Raw genomic sequence first — 14,410 nt, forward strand, 5'->3', positions numbered from 1 at the left:
ATTTTAATACCATTTAGAACAGGATTGTTGGTATAATTAAATCTCCTTATTCGACTTTGTTATGGTATCAAGACCCTCTTTGGGAAGTTTTTAATTTTATCTACTCATAAATGATCATCATTATTGTTATGAATAAATAATAACAATACTTTTCAAGGTGATTTAAAGTCAAATTGAAGGAGCTGTAGCATCACACTGCCTGTGGGTCTCACTGAGTATAATATAGGAGCCCTGGTGGTGCAGTGGGTAAATGCTTGGCTGCTAGCTGACAGCAGTTTAAACCCAGCAGCCTTTCCATGGAGAAGGATGCGGCAACCTGCTTCCGTACAGATTAGTTCTGGAAACCCATGGATCAGTTCTACTCTGAGACCCACAGCCAAAACCACTGTTGTCAAGTAGATTCCAACTCACACTGACCCTGTGAGACAAAACAACTGCCCTAGAGGGCTTCCAAGGCTGTCATCTTTAAGGGAAGCAGTCTGCCACATCTCTCTCCCATGGAAAAACTGGTGGGTTCTAACTGCCAACCTTTCGGTTAACAGCCGAGCTCTTAAAAGGCAGCTCTTAACCAGTGTGTAGAAGTTGCTGCCTCTTGGAGGTCAGTGGTGACAAATAATGACCCCAGCAGCTGGTTTAACATTAGAGTTGTGTACTGACGTTTGAAGACAGCTAGTTCAGGTGTGATGAGGTGCTTGCGATGAACAGGCATCGGTACCGACCTCTGCCCTGCTGTCCACTGTACTTGAGGAATGGTGATGCTCCTGTGTTTCCGAGGTGATAATGCCGAGGTTCACTGACTGACGGCGATGAGCAAAGTGAAGCTGTATCGGAAAGAGAAACAAATTGAGCAGTTTACGAGGAGAAGCAAGTTAGCAGTAGGAGGGGATTCTTGGGAGGAATCGTGATTTTTGGTGTCACATTCAGCATCAACATGTGCTTGCATGTTAAACAAAAGCTTCTACTTTACTGTTATCTGTATACCAGAATTAAACTCTGGTAGGAAAATTACGTATTTACCAAAATGCAGTTACGGATTTGCATGAGAAGGTGCTTGTTCATTTTGGCAGTATTTATAGGCATTACACGGAGGTGGAGAAGATTGAAGTTGGCTTTTGGTCATTTAGGGCTAAGAGTACATATAAAACAAGCAGATCCTGCCTCAGAAACCCAAGGAGGGGTTGCTGTGAGTCAGATCTGACCCGACGGCAGTGAGTTATTTATTTATTTTTCAATCACTACAGAAGTGGGTTGCCCAACCTTCCTTCTGAGGAGTGGCTGGTGGGTTTGAACTGCCAGCCTTCTGGGTAGCAGTCAGATGCCTCAGGCACTACACCACCTGCGTTCCCAAGAATACTATAGAAAGTATATTTTTGTAATTTTACTAAATGTTTATCTCGCCTCTTTTGTTCATGTGTGAAGCAGAAGTTGCAGTTATGTTTCATGAAATTGTGTTTTATCCTGAGGAGGCATTTCTTCCTCCTCAGGATGAGAAGAAACACTGGGAGCACCACTGCTCGGCTCTCATGCGGGGCGTTAGCATAATTTAAACCCAGAACGTCTCCCTTGACCCTTTGCACAAGCGCTCGGTTTTTTTTTGTGACTGCGTGGATCTGATCGAAGTGCCCTGCATGATGTAAACAGCTGGGAATTTTCACCCTGTTTTGAAAAGTCTCTTTTCCTCCAAAGGAAACATAGTTAATTTAGGATTGGGAATTTTTTCTTATGTGAAGGATTTCATGGCAGCAGTAATGACATTTTGATTCTTTCAGAATGCCATTTTATTAGCCTCTGATGAACTGAGTACTGGAGATGAACTGTTAACTAGCTGTGGGGTGGATGGCTCTACACTGGGGCTGGACTGTTAACTAGCTGTGGAGTAGATGGCTCTGCACTGGGGAGGGACTGTTAACTAGCTGTGGGGTAGATGGCTCTGCACTGGGGCTGGACTGTTAACTAGCTGTGGAGTAGATGGTTCTGCACTGGGGCTGGACTGTTAACTAGCTGTGGGGTAGATGGCTCAGCACGGGGGCCGGACTGTTAACTAGCTGTGGGGTAGATGGCTCTGCACTGGGGCCGGACTGTTAACTAGCTGTGGGGTAGATGGTTCTGCAGGTGAGTTTTGTTCTGCCTATTCTGTGTGACATTGAACAAGTTACTTAACCTCTCCATAAACCCCAGGTTGCCTGCCTGTAAAATATGAATGAAAAATCTCATCTCCTGGTTTAATAAAATTAAATGAAATCTTTCTGCTTTTCGCCATGTACCTTTGACATAATAGGTAATTAGTAAGTATTTGATGTGGGTTAATGTTACACTGTGTACTGTCTAAATATTACTAGAAATAATCTTACTATGTTTCTTTACCTACATCTTTTTTTACAGCTGTAAAAAGAGGGCAGAAACGTGAAAGCACAGCTTTATTCTGTTTGTTTCTCAGCCTGTGCGGCTGGCCGTGATGAGTGCCGCAGTGAGGCTCAGCCCTGTGTGGAGCTGGGGCCTTTCCATGCCCTGGTTGTTGGTGGTTGGTGCCTTCTCTCTGCAGGACGACATCTTTCAAAAACACTGAAACTATTACCATGTTTTGACTTAATTCCTGGGCTTAGAATTCCTTCTCAGGAAACAGAGATGAGTGCACAGTTTTTTTATTGCATCTGAGTGATGTTAGAGATCATGGGTTATCTAGTAGTTGGTGTGGTAAATCTTTATGGTTGAAAAATAATAGTTTTGAAAAAATAGTAATAATAACATTAAAGAGAAAAAGGTTCAAAAAAGTGGATCTTTCCTACTTGATCTTAGTTTTGTTGAAAAATTTGTGAGTGCGGTTATGTTCACATTTACTCACTCGGCACTCGGTGCCGATGTGAGAGGGCGGCTGGCCATGGGTGTGCACGTGGCGCTTGTTGTTGTCCTCCTTGTACCTGTCTGCACTATCCTCAGTGTCCGATAATACATGTTTTTCTTTTATTGAGAGAACAAGTTCAATACCTTTCGATTTAGTACATCTCTACTAATGCTGTAATCGTTTGACATGTTTACAATAAAGACTCACACTTAGTAAAAAAGAAAAAAATAAATAAACCAAAAGGAAACCCATGCCCATCTAGTCAATTCTGACTCATAGAGACCCTATAGGACCAAGTAGAACTTCGCACAGGGTTTGCGAGGCTACAGAACTTTACAGCAGCAGCCTGCAGTGTCTGTTTCCTGTGAAGTGGCTGGTGTTTTCACACTGCCGACGTTTTGGTTAGCAGCCAGAGGCCTCCAGCACTGTGCCAGCAGGGCCGCTGCACCCCTCGTAGCTAGGTAATGGTTGTCGTTACTGTGCGCCGTTGAGTTATTCTTCGCTCCTGATGACCCATGCGACAGAGCGGAGCTGCCACGTGGGGCTCCTTGACAGGAGTCTTTGCAGGAGCGGATCACCAGGGCTTTTCTCCCGTGGATGCGCTGAGTGGGTTCAAACCACCAACCTTTTTGTTTGCAGCTGAGCACTTAACCATCTGCACCCCTAGGGCCCCTTCGTCAGGTGACACAACCTTAGCCACACAAGCCTTTATGGGAAACAACACAGCTCAACTGGAGAGTAAATGTACTTTTGCAATTTCATTTTTAGGGTCCAAACCCCCTGTTGGACCTGCTGGTTCCGACAGACTCACAGGCACGAGAAGAGGCGGATGATGTTCGGACCGCGGTCAGGCAGCAGCTTCAGAGGGAGCTGATCGCCCTCTTCGGTACCTTACTACTCGGACTCAGGGCTGTGACGGACAGGTACGATTTGCAGTGTTGAAGGTCTGGGTACATTGGTAGAAATTCATTTTCTTTCCATGTCCTAGGAGTTTCACCTTTCTTCTTTTAAATTAGGAGGAAGGAAGACTTAAATGACAGGTCCTGTTAGTCTGTGTTTTTTGTCCTGATTGTAACTTCTAGTCTTTTTCACCCCCCCCCCCACACTCACACATACATGCATCGCATGTATACACACACACAATTTTGTTGTTCTTTGGAGTACTCGGTACTCTTAAATTGTCCACACCTTTACCTGGGCAGTCATAACCATTTCTATGACTTTACTGAGTACTTTTATACTGATGAGTCTCAGATGTGTATCGTTAATTATGACTTTAAAAAATTATTTTATTAAGACAAAATTTACCGTATTAACTATTTTAAAATGAATGACTGCGTTTTGATATATTCACAGTGCTGTGCCACCATCAGCACTAATTCCAGAATGTGTTTTCACCGGATAGGAAACCTCATGCTGTTGAGCACTCTGCATTTCCCTTCTCTCTTCACCCATCCAGCTGGTTGTCTGCTTCCTGTCTTAATGTAGTTGTCAGTTCTGGAAATTTCAGATGAAAGGATTCACATAGCATGTGGCTCTCGGATTCTGGCTTCTTTCACTTAGCGTGTTTCAGTACTTAATTGCTTCTTTTGGCTGAATAGCATTCCATGTATAAAACCGAAAAAATCAAATCACTGCTGTTGACTTGGATCCGACTCATACCTACCCCTCCTTGGGTTTCTGAGGTGGTATCACTACAGAAGTAGATTGCCCAGCCTTCCTTCCAGAGGAGTGGCTAGTGTATAGCCATGTGGGTATACGTGGAATAAGTATATGACATTCTTTTTATCCCTTCATATCTTGGTGGACATTTGAGTTGTTTCCACCTTTTGGCTGTTGTGACTAGTGCCACTATGCACATTTGTATGTGAGTGTTTGTAGGAGTAGAATTGCTGGTTTGTGTGGTAGGTTTATGTTTAACTTTTTGAGGAAGTGCTGAACCGTTCACAGGGGCTGCACCATTTTACATTCCCATAGCAACGTACAAGGGTTCTAGTTTCTCCATATCCTTACCAGCCCGTTGCTTTCCACGTTGGGGCATCGCTATCCTGGTGGCAGTGAAGTGCTTTCTCCTTGTGGCTATGATTTGCATTTCTCCACTGACTGATGAGAAGACTGGCAGTTCAAACCACCAGCCACTCCCAGAAGAAGATGGGGCAGTCTACTTCTTTAATGATACCGTCTCGGAAACCCAAGGAGGGGTTGCTGTGAGTCGGATGCAGCTTGATGGCAGTGAGTTTGGCTTGGTTTGGAATGACTAATGATGGTTAGCGTCTTTAGTGTGTTTGCTGGCCATTTGTATGTCTTCTTTGGAGAACTGCCACGGACTGCCGTGGAGTCAATTCAGACTCATAGCACCCCTGGAGGACAGAATGGAAGTGCCCCATGGGGTTTCCGAGGCCGCCATCTTTTTAGAAGCAAGGAGACACGTTTTTCTCCAGTGAAGCAGCAGGTGGGTTGAACAGCTGACCTTTCAGTAAGCAGCTGAGTACTTAACCACTGTGCTTTGGGGCTCCGTTGTGAAAGGATGGGTGATCACATGGTCGAATAGCTGTCAGCTTTTAGAAGTCTGATGATCTGTCGGATGGAAGGCATTTCAGATTTAATTCAAAGTTTTGTAACACAAAGGTGTTATTTCTTCCAGGAATTACATCTTTGGATCCTTGTCTTGCTACCTAATTTCAGAAATCTTGTTTTTTAACAAGAAATGTTCTCTTCATTGTTCTGCTTTTGACAACTTTGTCTAAAGTACATGTCAAACTCATTAAAACCTTTCTTTCCCTTTATTTTAGCTGTCTGGAAAAAAACGATGTATTTTAGTCAATTAAAAATTAATTCAATTTTTTTTAATGACAGCAATTAATTTCAAATATGAGTTGAATGTATTCCTTTTCCTTTAACATATCCCTTTTTCAACTTTTGATTTCATTGTATTGGGTGGCAATGCCAGTATCCATGTATGTATTTTTAAATGTAATTGCATCTTGGGTATTTTAACTGTTTTCCTTGGAAAGTCTTGTTTTGGGAAGAGCCTGTCCCTGCCATGTTCATCTCCTCACAGCTCTGTGGTGCAGTCAGCTTTCTGGCCAGCTAGCAGTACAGCCTGTTCGACTCCTTGCCCTTGTCCTGTGGCTGACTGTTCCACCTTTGCATGTGTAGGAAATGCGTAGAACTTCTCCGCGTTTTCCACACGCAGCTGGCTCTGAGGCTGCTGCAGTGTCTGCGAGTGACAGACGCCCCCCATTTCTACGGCCTGCCTTCCCTGGAGCGGACCCTGCGGGGCATGGCGCACCTCACTGCGGCTCCGGGCTGGAGTGCCCACTCTCCACTGACCAAGCCGTTGGACATTTGTGCCAAGTACTTGTCAGGTCTCCTTGAGGTGAGTGGAAATAGCGCCCGCTAGTTGGTAGTATATGCGGTCACACACTGACTGCACACGGGCTGGAGCTGTGTGCTGTTGGTAGCTTGCTTCCTAGGTGCCAGCCCACATTAAGTGCACTGTGACCAGGGGATGGGCCATGTTGTGGTCATCTTGCCCCTTTGATTTCAGTGTTGCTTGTGCAGGGGCCCGGGGAGACTATGCTTGCTTTTGTAGTTTTGGCAATGAACTGACCCTGAAAGGGCTCATTGATTTCTTCCCAACCACGTGTGCCAGCCTCACTCTGGCCTGACAGCATCAGTGAAACCAGAGGCTGGGTCCTTCCCGCACTAGGCTTTAGGAGTGAGTGTTGGGAGACAGCGTAGAGTTGCATTGTGCAAGGGGGTAAGATAAGGCAGCCACCAGCTGTGCAGACATTCACCTGCCTCTTCCCTTTCCCGCGCTGTCACAACACCTGCCCCATGACCGCCTCCTCCTTCAGACACACGTGTCTCCTCACCTTGTCTCCCCACCTCACCTTTCAGGTGCTTAGGAGTCTTCCCCGTCTTGCATCTTGAGTGTCATCTCTGTCTTTTCCCTGCTTCTCTGACGTCACAGTCATATCTGGCCATTCTGAAAAATAAGAAAGAAAACTCAGAAATAAAATCTGTTTCTCTCACACGTGCACTTTCCTCTTCTTTGGGTGGCCATCTCTGACACAGAGTTTGGGGTCTGACTACTCACTTATCATCCTGCGGTAGCCTTTTCTTCTTCCAGGCACAAATACTTGGTGAACGTTGTTTGACCAACTGTCCTCTTTCATATGTTTGTACCTGTAGCAGTTTGCATATGTCCCTTTTATGATGTTTAGCATGTTATGTATTTATTTTGCATTATGTGTCAGTCCACTAGTAGACTGTGAACTTGGGAGGAGAATCTGGGGACCATTTCCATGGCCCTTGGATGCGCCTTGTCTTAGCACAGTGATTTGTACATAGTGGACAAATAGTGAATAATTTAATTGAGATGTATCTTATTATTTCTAGTAAGAATATAATTTGAATAACAAGAACTATGGCATAAATGAATGTAAATGATGCATGTTAAAATTTCATATTTTAATTTTTAGATTATTCTTCAGATGTTATTTTTTGTCCAAAGGCAGATAGTCTTGTTTTCTAAAAAAGATTTCAAAGTTCCACATACTTTTAGCTATATGTATATAATTTAATGTGAATTTTTGTGTAGCCACTTTAATAAAATAGATTTTAATTTGCATGAATCATTATCAATACTGGAAAAAGGGCAAACTTATCAGTATTTTAATTAGTTTTCCCATGCTTCAAAGTGTTCCATTATCAGAAATAGATGAAGTTTAAAAGCGGATGTATTAGCTCAAGAATTAACAATGTTTTTTAAAAAGACAGCTCTTCTAATCCATTTTAAATGCAATTCAAATGACAAGTTCCTGATAAATAGCTTTGTTTGTAAAGTGATCTATAAATACCCGGTTTATAACCCTTTTATGGAATACATGTCTTCCATAAAGTGATTTTTAAGTGTTTCAGACCAGGGGTGGGTGAGGACTCACTATGGCAGTAATTGAAGAAGAAGCCAAGTGCTGTGTTGTTTCATATTTAGAAAACATCAACAGTACTTTTGTTTTTAAAACTGAAACTGGAGACACTTGAGATCACACCTCTCTTTCAGCTACTGGAAATTATGATCAGCTTTTATGGTGGAGAACAAGGGGCTTAGTTTTCGGTAAGAAGTAGAGGGAAGGGTGGGAATCTGTGGGGTACAGAAGTGAGCACGGCGTATCAGCCGAGGGATGGAGCCAGAGTGCAGTCCCTGTCGGGCAGTGTCCCAGTTAGGCAAAACCTGCTGAGCCAGTCTCGGTGTGGCATAAACAGAGGAGTGTGTTGTGGACTTCCTGAAACATCTTGAGAAGAAAGTCCTTATGTCTTAAAACCAGATCTGTGGTGTGTAATTTCAGGGATCTAACGAGAGGTCAATTCTTGGCTTGTCACGTAGAAGCTGGAGGTAAACTCATCATACAGAATGTCAGGTGCAGCTGTCTCTAGAGGAGAAGGACTTGGCTGCCCCGGTTTCTTATTTGATGAAAATAGACATTACTAAACCCACTGCCACTGAGTTGATTCTGACTCATAGAGGCCCCCGTTGAGTTTCCGAGGCAGTAAGTCTTTAGAGAAGTCTATAGATTGCCCTGGCTTCCTTCTGTGGAGTGGTTAGCAGTCAAATGCCTTAGGCACTGTTCCACCAGGATGCCATTACCAGCACTGTAAAATTCTTGTTGATATTTTAGAATTATGGTTTAAATGTGAATGATGTTTTCCCCACTTCTGAGTGATTTTATATTTCCACTGCATATTTAAAATTAAATGGTTTCTTAAAGTTTTTAAACTTTAATTCTGAAAAATTTCAAAAGTATGCATGTGTAGAAAGAACAGCATACCTTAGCCCATGTTACATCCTCAGCTAGCACTCATCATCATTGTTAACCCACGGCCAGTCTGTTTCATTTGGAGGCATTTTAAATGATCTGCTTTGTGAAAATTCTAATTTAGATCAAAGACCCCAAAGTATGTATGAATAAATTGCTTTTATTAAATAAGCTGTGACTAACATGATTTATGCCATCTTTTTTTTTTTTTTAATGGTCTGCTTTGCTGAAAAAAACCTAAACCAACAGGGGACTCTTCTGAGATGAAAGGCTCATAGTGAGGGATTCGCTGATGAGTGCCCGCACTTAGCTCCTTGATGGATGGATTGACATGTCCCTGGTGTGTTAGTGCAGATAAGAAGCGGTTTTGATTGCTTTGACTTAGGACATTTATTCTCTTCAAAATGTGTTGGCACCTAAGCATAGCATTCTTTGTTAAAATGTTTGAGTTATAAGTGGTCCTTGTCCCATCAAATGTTGGTGTTCAGGGCTACAGAGCTGTGAAGCCTCTTGGTACTCAGTCGGTTAGTAAGTATCTACTAGACCCTTAGCTGGGAGAAAAGGAAGGCGGGAGCAGAAATGCATGATTTACATAGAAATGGGCCAGTAGAGTTTCAGAGAGAGAAAGAGTTTGGTTGTATATTTCAGAGGGTTTTCTAAATCAGATATGCAAACTTGTGCCCAACCTGCTGTTGCTACCTTTTTGTGTCCGTTCAAATTCATGTCCTTTTATTGTTTTTACTGGTAGAGATTATGTCAAATCCCTTAGTTATGTGAGAATGAAAATGTGAAGAACTAATGATTTAAATAATTACCATATTTAAATATGCAGTAGAAATATGAAATAGCTCAGAAGTGGGGAAAATGTCTCTTTACATTTAAACCATAATTCTAGAAAATCTAGTGTAAGCCTTGTAGACCAAAACCAAACCAAACCCGCTGTCGTTGAGTCGAGTCTGACTCACAGTGACCTCTCCTTGGGTTTCTGAGGCGATATCACTACGGAAGTAGATTGCCCAACCTTCCTTCCAGGAAGTGGCTGGTGGGTTTGAACCACCGGCCTTCTGGTTAGCAGTCAGATGCTTTAGGCACTATGCCACCAGAGCTCCCAGCCTTGTAGACAATACACATTTTATAGTGCTAGCAATTTCTGTGTATACTTTCCAACAAGGTATTTATAGACTCTTTGATGTGAGTCTGTGGGAGTCAGTAGGCACTCTGGTAGTGTAGTGGTTAAGGCATTCAGCTGCTAGCCAGAAGGTTGATGGTTCAAACCCACCAGCCTCTCCATGCGAAAAAGATGAGGTAGCTGCTTCCATAAAGGTTTACAAATTTGGAAATCCTATGGGGGCAGTTCTACTCTTTCCTGAAGGGTTGGTGTGGGTCAGAATCGATTCCATGGCAGTGGGTGGAGTTGGATTGAATGAGAGCTTAAAGGTTATTTGTGACATTTGGAAACTGGTTTAAACACGTTCTAAATCAGCAAGATGTCCCAGAAGGACACGGCAGTCTTGGGGGTAAATTCCAAAGGGGACTTTCTCACACCGAGACCATTTTGTTCTCTGCAGCTGGGACTTCCTTCAGACAGGCCGGTGGGGGTTGTGCACTGCCGGTTCTGTTGCTCAGAGCAGAGCCTGCAGGAAGTGTTTGTGCTTGCTTTCCAGGTGATAACTTCGTTCTACGTGGAGCGTGGCGGGAATGCGACGTCCTTCATGGGGAAAGGGGTCACCAAGAGCACGGTGCTGTGCCTGCTGCACTTGTCCCATGAGATGATGGCCCAGGCCCGGCGCTCGGTGAGGCGGCCACGCGCGCTGCCTGGCCAGCAGCATCTGACGCCAGCGTGCTGTGGCCTGAGCGGCCGGCTTCGAGGCCTGTCGCCCGAACATGCCGCTTTGTCTCTTCGTTTCAGGAAACAGAAATGGTCTTTGGCTCGGTGTTCCTTAGAGGTCATCTGTGGCAACTGAGTTTTAATCAGAATTTCATTCATTCTGAATTTCATTCACAATTCATTTTGATTGAGTTCTTCACTCATTAGAAAACTGCATGTTGTCTAAATCATTCGAAAAATGCTGTTCCAAAGAAAAAGTTATTTTTAACTTGGTTGGGAGAAGCTGAGGTTTTTGTTTGCCTTGTTTGGGGTTAATTAATCGATTAAAGCAAACCATAAATACATTCTTGTTTTGTTTTGATCTTTAAATACTGGGTTATTTTTAAATCACTCTGTTTTATTCTTAGGAACTTGGCTAACGTGTCTCTGCTCCCCTTTTTCTCTCTGTAGGACTGGATGCCGCTGTGGTTTTTGCCTTTGGGAGGCCACCATGAAGACCATGTTTCTACTCCCCAGGGACTGGCGTGGCTCATCCCATTGTGGGTTGATCGGGACCCAGAGGTCAGTGAAGGAGAGTCCCGTCAGTTCTTCGTAGATTTGAAAATGATGCACATGCGTACATTCTAAAATGTGCTTGTTTCAGTAGCAGCACTTATATTTTATTTCACCCCTTTTTAAGTCAAATTCAGTAGAGTACAGTTTGAAAATATAGGAGAAAAGTTTATAAATCTGTCACTTTCAGAAAGAACAGTAGAAAATTAATTGGAGAAGCCCAGGTGATTTTTCAAGCTCTTGAAAAGATTAGGTGGGAATGATCAACTGTAAAGCCAAGGGCCAGTGAAGTGCCTTTTAGTAGAGCAGTGTGATTACACTGCATCATTTTATATTAATTAATTTTTCAGTTTCAGCCATTTGTTTACTGACTTCACGCAAGAAATGATTATATTATAATAGAAACCTTGATTTGTGGGAAGATTACTTGATCTGAACTTAGAGATTCTCTTCTTAGGCACATTGAACTTGGACTTGTCGCTGGCTTACAGTAAGACTCCATTATTCTGTGTTATTCTGCAGCTATCATTGAAACTATATTTCTGGGTCAGAATTCAGATGTTCACAGAAAAGCATTGTTTAAATAGCAGCAGTACTACTACAAACCTATTATATGAAGTCAACCTTGTTTGAAACATTTTTCTCTTAAAATGATTATGGAGGAAATAGTGTATGCTTTGTAGAAAGTTAGGTCACTTACTTCTTTGTTTTGAAGAGCTTCAGACCATTCAGACATTTATAAATGTCTTTTATAATTTAAGACTATCAAACCAATCCCATAATTTAAAGTACGATATTTAACATACCAGACAAGTACTTAGGAATTCATGTTAGAAACTAGGATTCTTTGCTTGACAGTGATTCTCTGTGATTTGAACAGGTGCGATTCACTTCTCTGGGCGTAGGAGCTGCATTAACTACCCTCGAGGCTGGCTGCGTTGCTTTGGCAAATAGTTGTCAGAACATCTCTGGTGGGCTCTGGGGAACTGTGCTGAACATCCTTCTGGACCAGTCGGAATGTAGCATGGTACGCCGGGAGGTAAGTCCTTCTGCTGACCCACCCCTTTTCTCCATAGGAGTCTCTTGAGATAATAATGTTCCACCCCCTGTTCCACATGGTGGCGTGACCCCTGTCCATTTTATCTTTTGCCTAACAAAACCCCACAGGAGTTGACAGAATTTTGTTTATATTGCTGCAATCTTTATGGGCCTCTAATGTTTATAAACATTTGGTTAAGATACCTAAAAACCAAAACCCACTATTGTCAAGTCCATTCCAACTCATAGCGACTCTATAGGACAGAGCAGAACTGCCGTACAGGGTTTCCTGGGCTGTGTTCTTTATGGAAACTGACTGCCACATCTTTCCTTCGTGGAGCTGCTGGTGGGTTTGAACCACAGACCTTCCAGTTAGCAGCCAGGTGCTTAAGCACTGAGCCACCAGGGCTCCTTTAAGATATGGGGCTATAAAAACACTCTGGTATTTATCACGGAACCTGTGAAAGAAAAAGTCAACAAAGTAAGCATATTTTAATTCTTCCTAAATAGTGTGTGGTTTTCTTCTCATTTCTTCTTTTTTGTCAGAAAAGATAAATCCTGTAAATAGTTTTAAAAACAGTAGTGAAATAGCACTTAAAGTTTATAAAGAAAACAGCAGCTCTGGAGCCCACCACTAGCCAGACTCCAGTTTGAGATCCCAGGGGCTTTCGTTTTCTTGCTGTTTACCTCCTTGTTTGTACACAGTAATGCTTAAGCATGTGGCGTAACTAAAACCAAAACCACACACATTGCCACTGGGTCGATTCTAAGTCATAGCAACCCGTTGGGTTTCCGAGGCAGTAAATCTTTACACAAGTACGTTGCCCTGTCTTCCTTCTGCGGAGTGGCTGATAGGTTTGAACCACCAACCTTCTAGTTAGCAGTCACATGTCTTAGGCACTATGCCGCCATAACTCCTGCTTATCCCATTTAAACCTTATCTGTTGGCTTGCATTTAAGATAATGGAAAATATCACTCTTGGACTCCCCCTGCTGGTCTACCATTGTCCTACGATAGTTATACCCCAAACTTGCATTAAATTGGTAATCAGTGTTCATCTTAGTTTGATTATTTAATTTTATCATCTTCAGAGCCAGTGGGTAATTGGGACAGTCATGATTTATTTTTCTAGTTCACAAGTTGAGAGGAGATTGTATGTAAGGGGCAGGGAAGAGCAAGAAGAATGAGTGTGTGTGTGTGTGTGTGTGTGTGTCTCTAAAACCTGGGGGGGGAAAAAACTTGAAAGTATATTTCTTAAATAAGATCCAAATAGTTTGCATTGTACAAGTGATTTTTTGAAAAAAAAAAAAAAAAAATCTGTGAAATAGGAAAAAAAGGTTTTTTGTATGAAATAATTTCATCTGTTGTAGGTCATCCCTTGATTGAACAAGGAGCACATTTGGACCCTTCAGTGTGTGTGGTTGACAGGGAAGTGTCTGTGCTTATTAAATGATGACACATGGGCTATTTCAGAGATGACAGCAAGATGGCAGTATTGACATTTTCTTTATTTTCAGGCTGCATTTATTCTTCAGAATCTCCTTGTAATTCCAATGCCTACAGAAATTATAAAGGATTATACTTGGCAGGTGGGTGACTTTAAACACTTATCAACCTAGTACTTGTTCATCTTAGTTTCATTACTTAGTTTGTGCTTGTCTGCATGTGAGCTGTGAGTCCCCTTATTTCACAGAGGAAGAAACTAGAGCACAGAAGGTTTCGATAGTTTGCCTGCATCACACAGCTGGTGAGTGGTCCACTGTCCTTTGAGTCTGTGTGGGCTCCCTCAGAGCCTGGCTCATGCCCACTTCAGCTGAGTGCCTCTGTAATCGTGGAAGCACGTTTGCTTACAGTTAATCGTACATTGATGCTACCATCTTGTGTTTTTGTCTAGGTTAATACAGTTAGGGTCGTAATTGATTTTTCTTTGGTTTCTATTGGATTAATTTTTTGCTTCATGATCTGAATATCAAGTTAGTAAATATTTACCTCACAGCTTCATAGGTACTACGTTTTAGATAATTCAGAGGCTCGAAGAGTGCTCTTGATGGGGAGCTGAGATGTTCTCCTTCTGTCCCCTTTGACCTGTCCGTATGTCCTCCTCCCGTAAGTCTCTACTTCTCATCACATTCTACCTCATCTCCTGGGGTCTGTACAAATCAAACGCATATTTCTAAGTTCTCATCGGAATCTACCTTGGGAGGAGTACCGAGTCAGGCTGAGCTGCGGGGAGTGCAGCTGTGAAGTTAGGGATCCAGGTGGTTGAATTGTCAAGACTCAGATCACATTGAACTCTTGGAAGGCTCACGTCTCCTTATCTTACAAAC

General features: G+C 42.7%; 1 protein-coding gene across 1 annotated transcript in view; it reads left to right on the plus strand.

The window, feature by feature from the left end:
- RTTN (rotatin) overlaps positions 1–14,410 on the plus strand; it is a 235,205-nt gene that overhangs the window by 85,493 nt on the left and 135,302 nt on the right. The window contains exons 27-32 of the mRNA XM_007955605.1: positions 3,611–3,765; positions 6,002–6,221; positions 10,329–10,457; positions 10,943–11,053; positions 11,925–12,083; positions 13,601–13,672. Coding sequence (XP_007953796.1) covers positions 3,611–3,765; positions 6,002–6,221; positions 10,329–10,457; positions 10,943–11,053; positions 11,925–12,083; positions 13,601–13,672 — 846 coding nt within the window. The remainder of the gene's footprint in view (positions 1–3,610; positions 3,766–6,001; positions 6,222–10,328; positions 10,458–10,942; positions 11,054–11,924; positions 12,084–13,600; positions 13,673–14,410) is intronic.

This window comes from Orycteropus afer, unplaced genomic scaffold (genome assembly GCF_000298275.1).
Source record: "Orycteropus afer afer isolate SDZICR_OR568_19922 unplaced genomic scaffold, OryAfe1.0 scaffold00516, whole genome shotgun sequence".
NCBI classification, from domain to species: Eukaryota; Metazoa; Chordata; class Mammalia; order Tubulidentata; family Orycteropodidae; genus Orycteropus; species Orycteropus afer.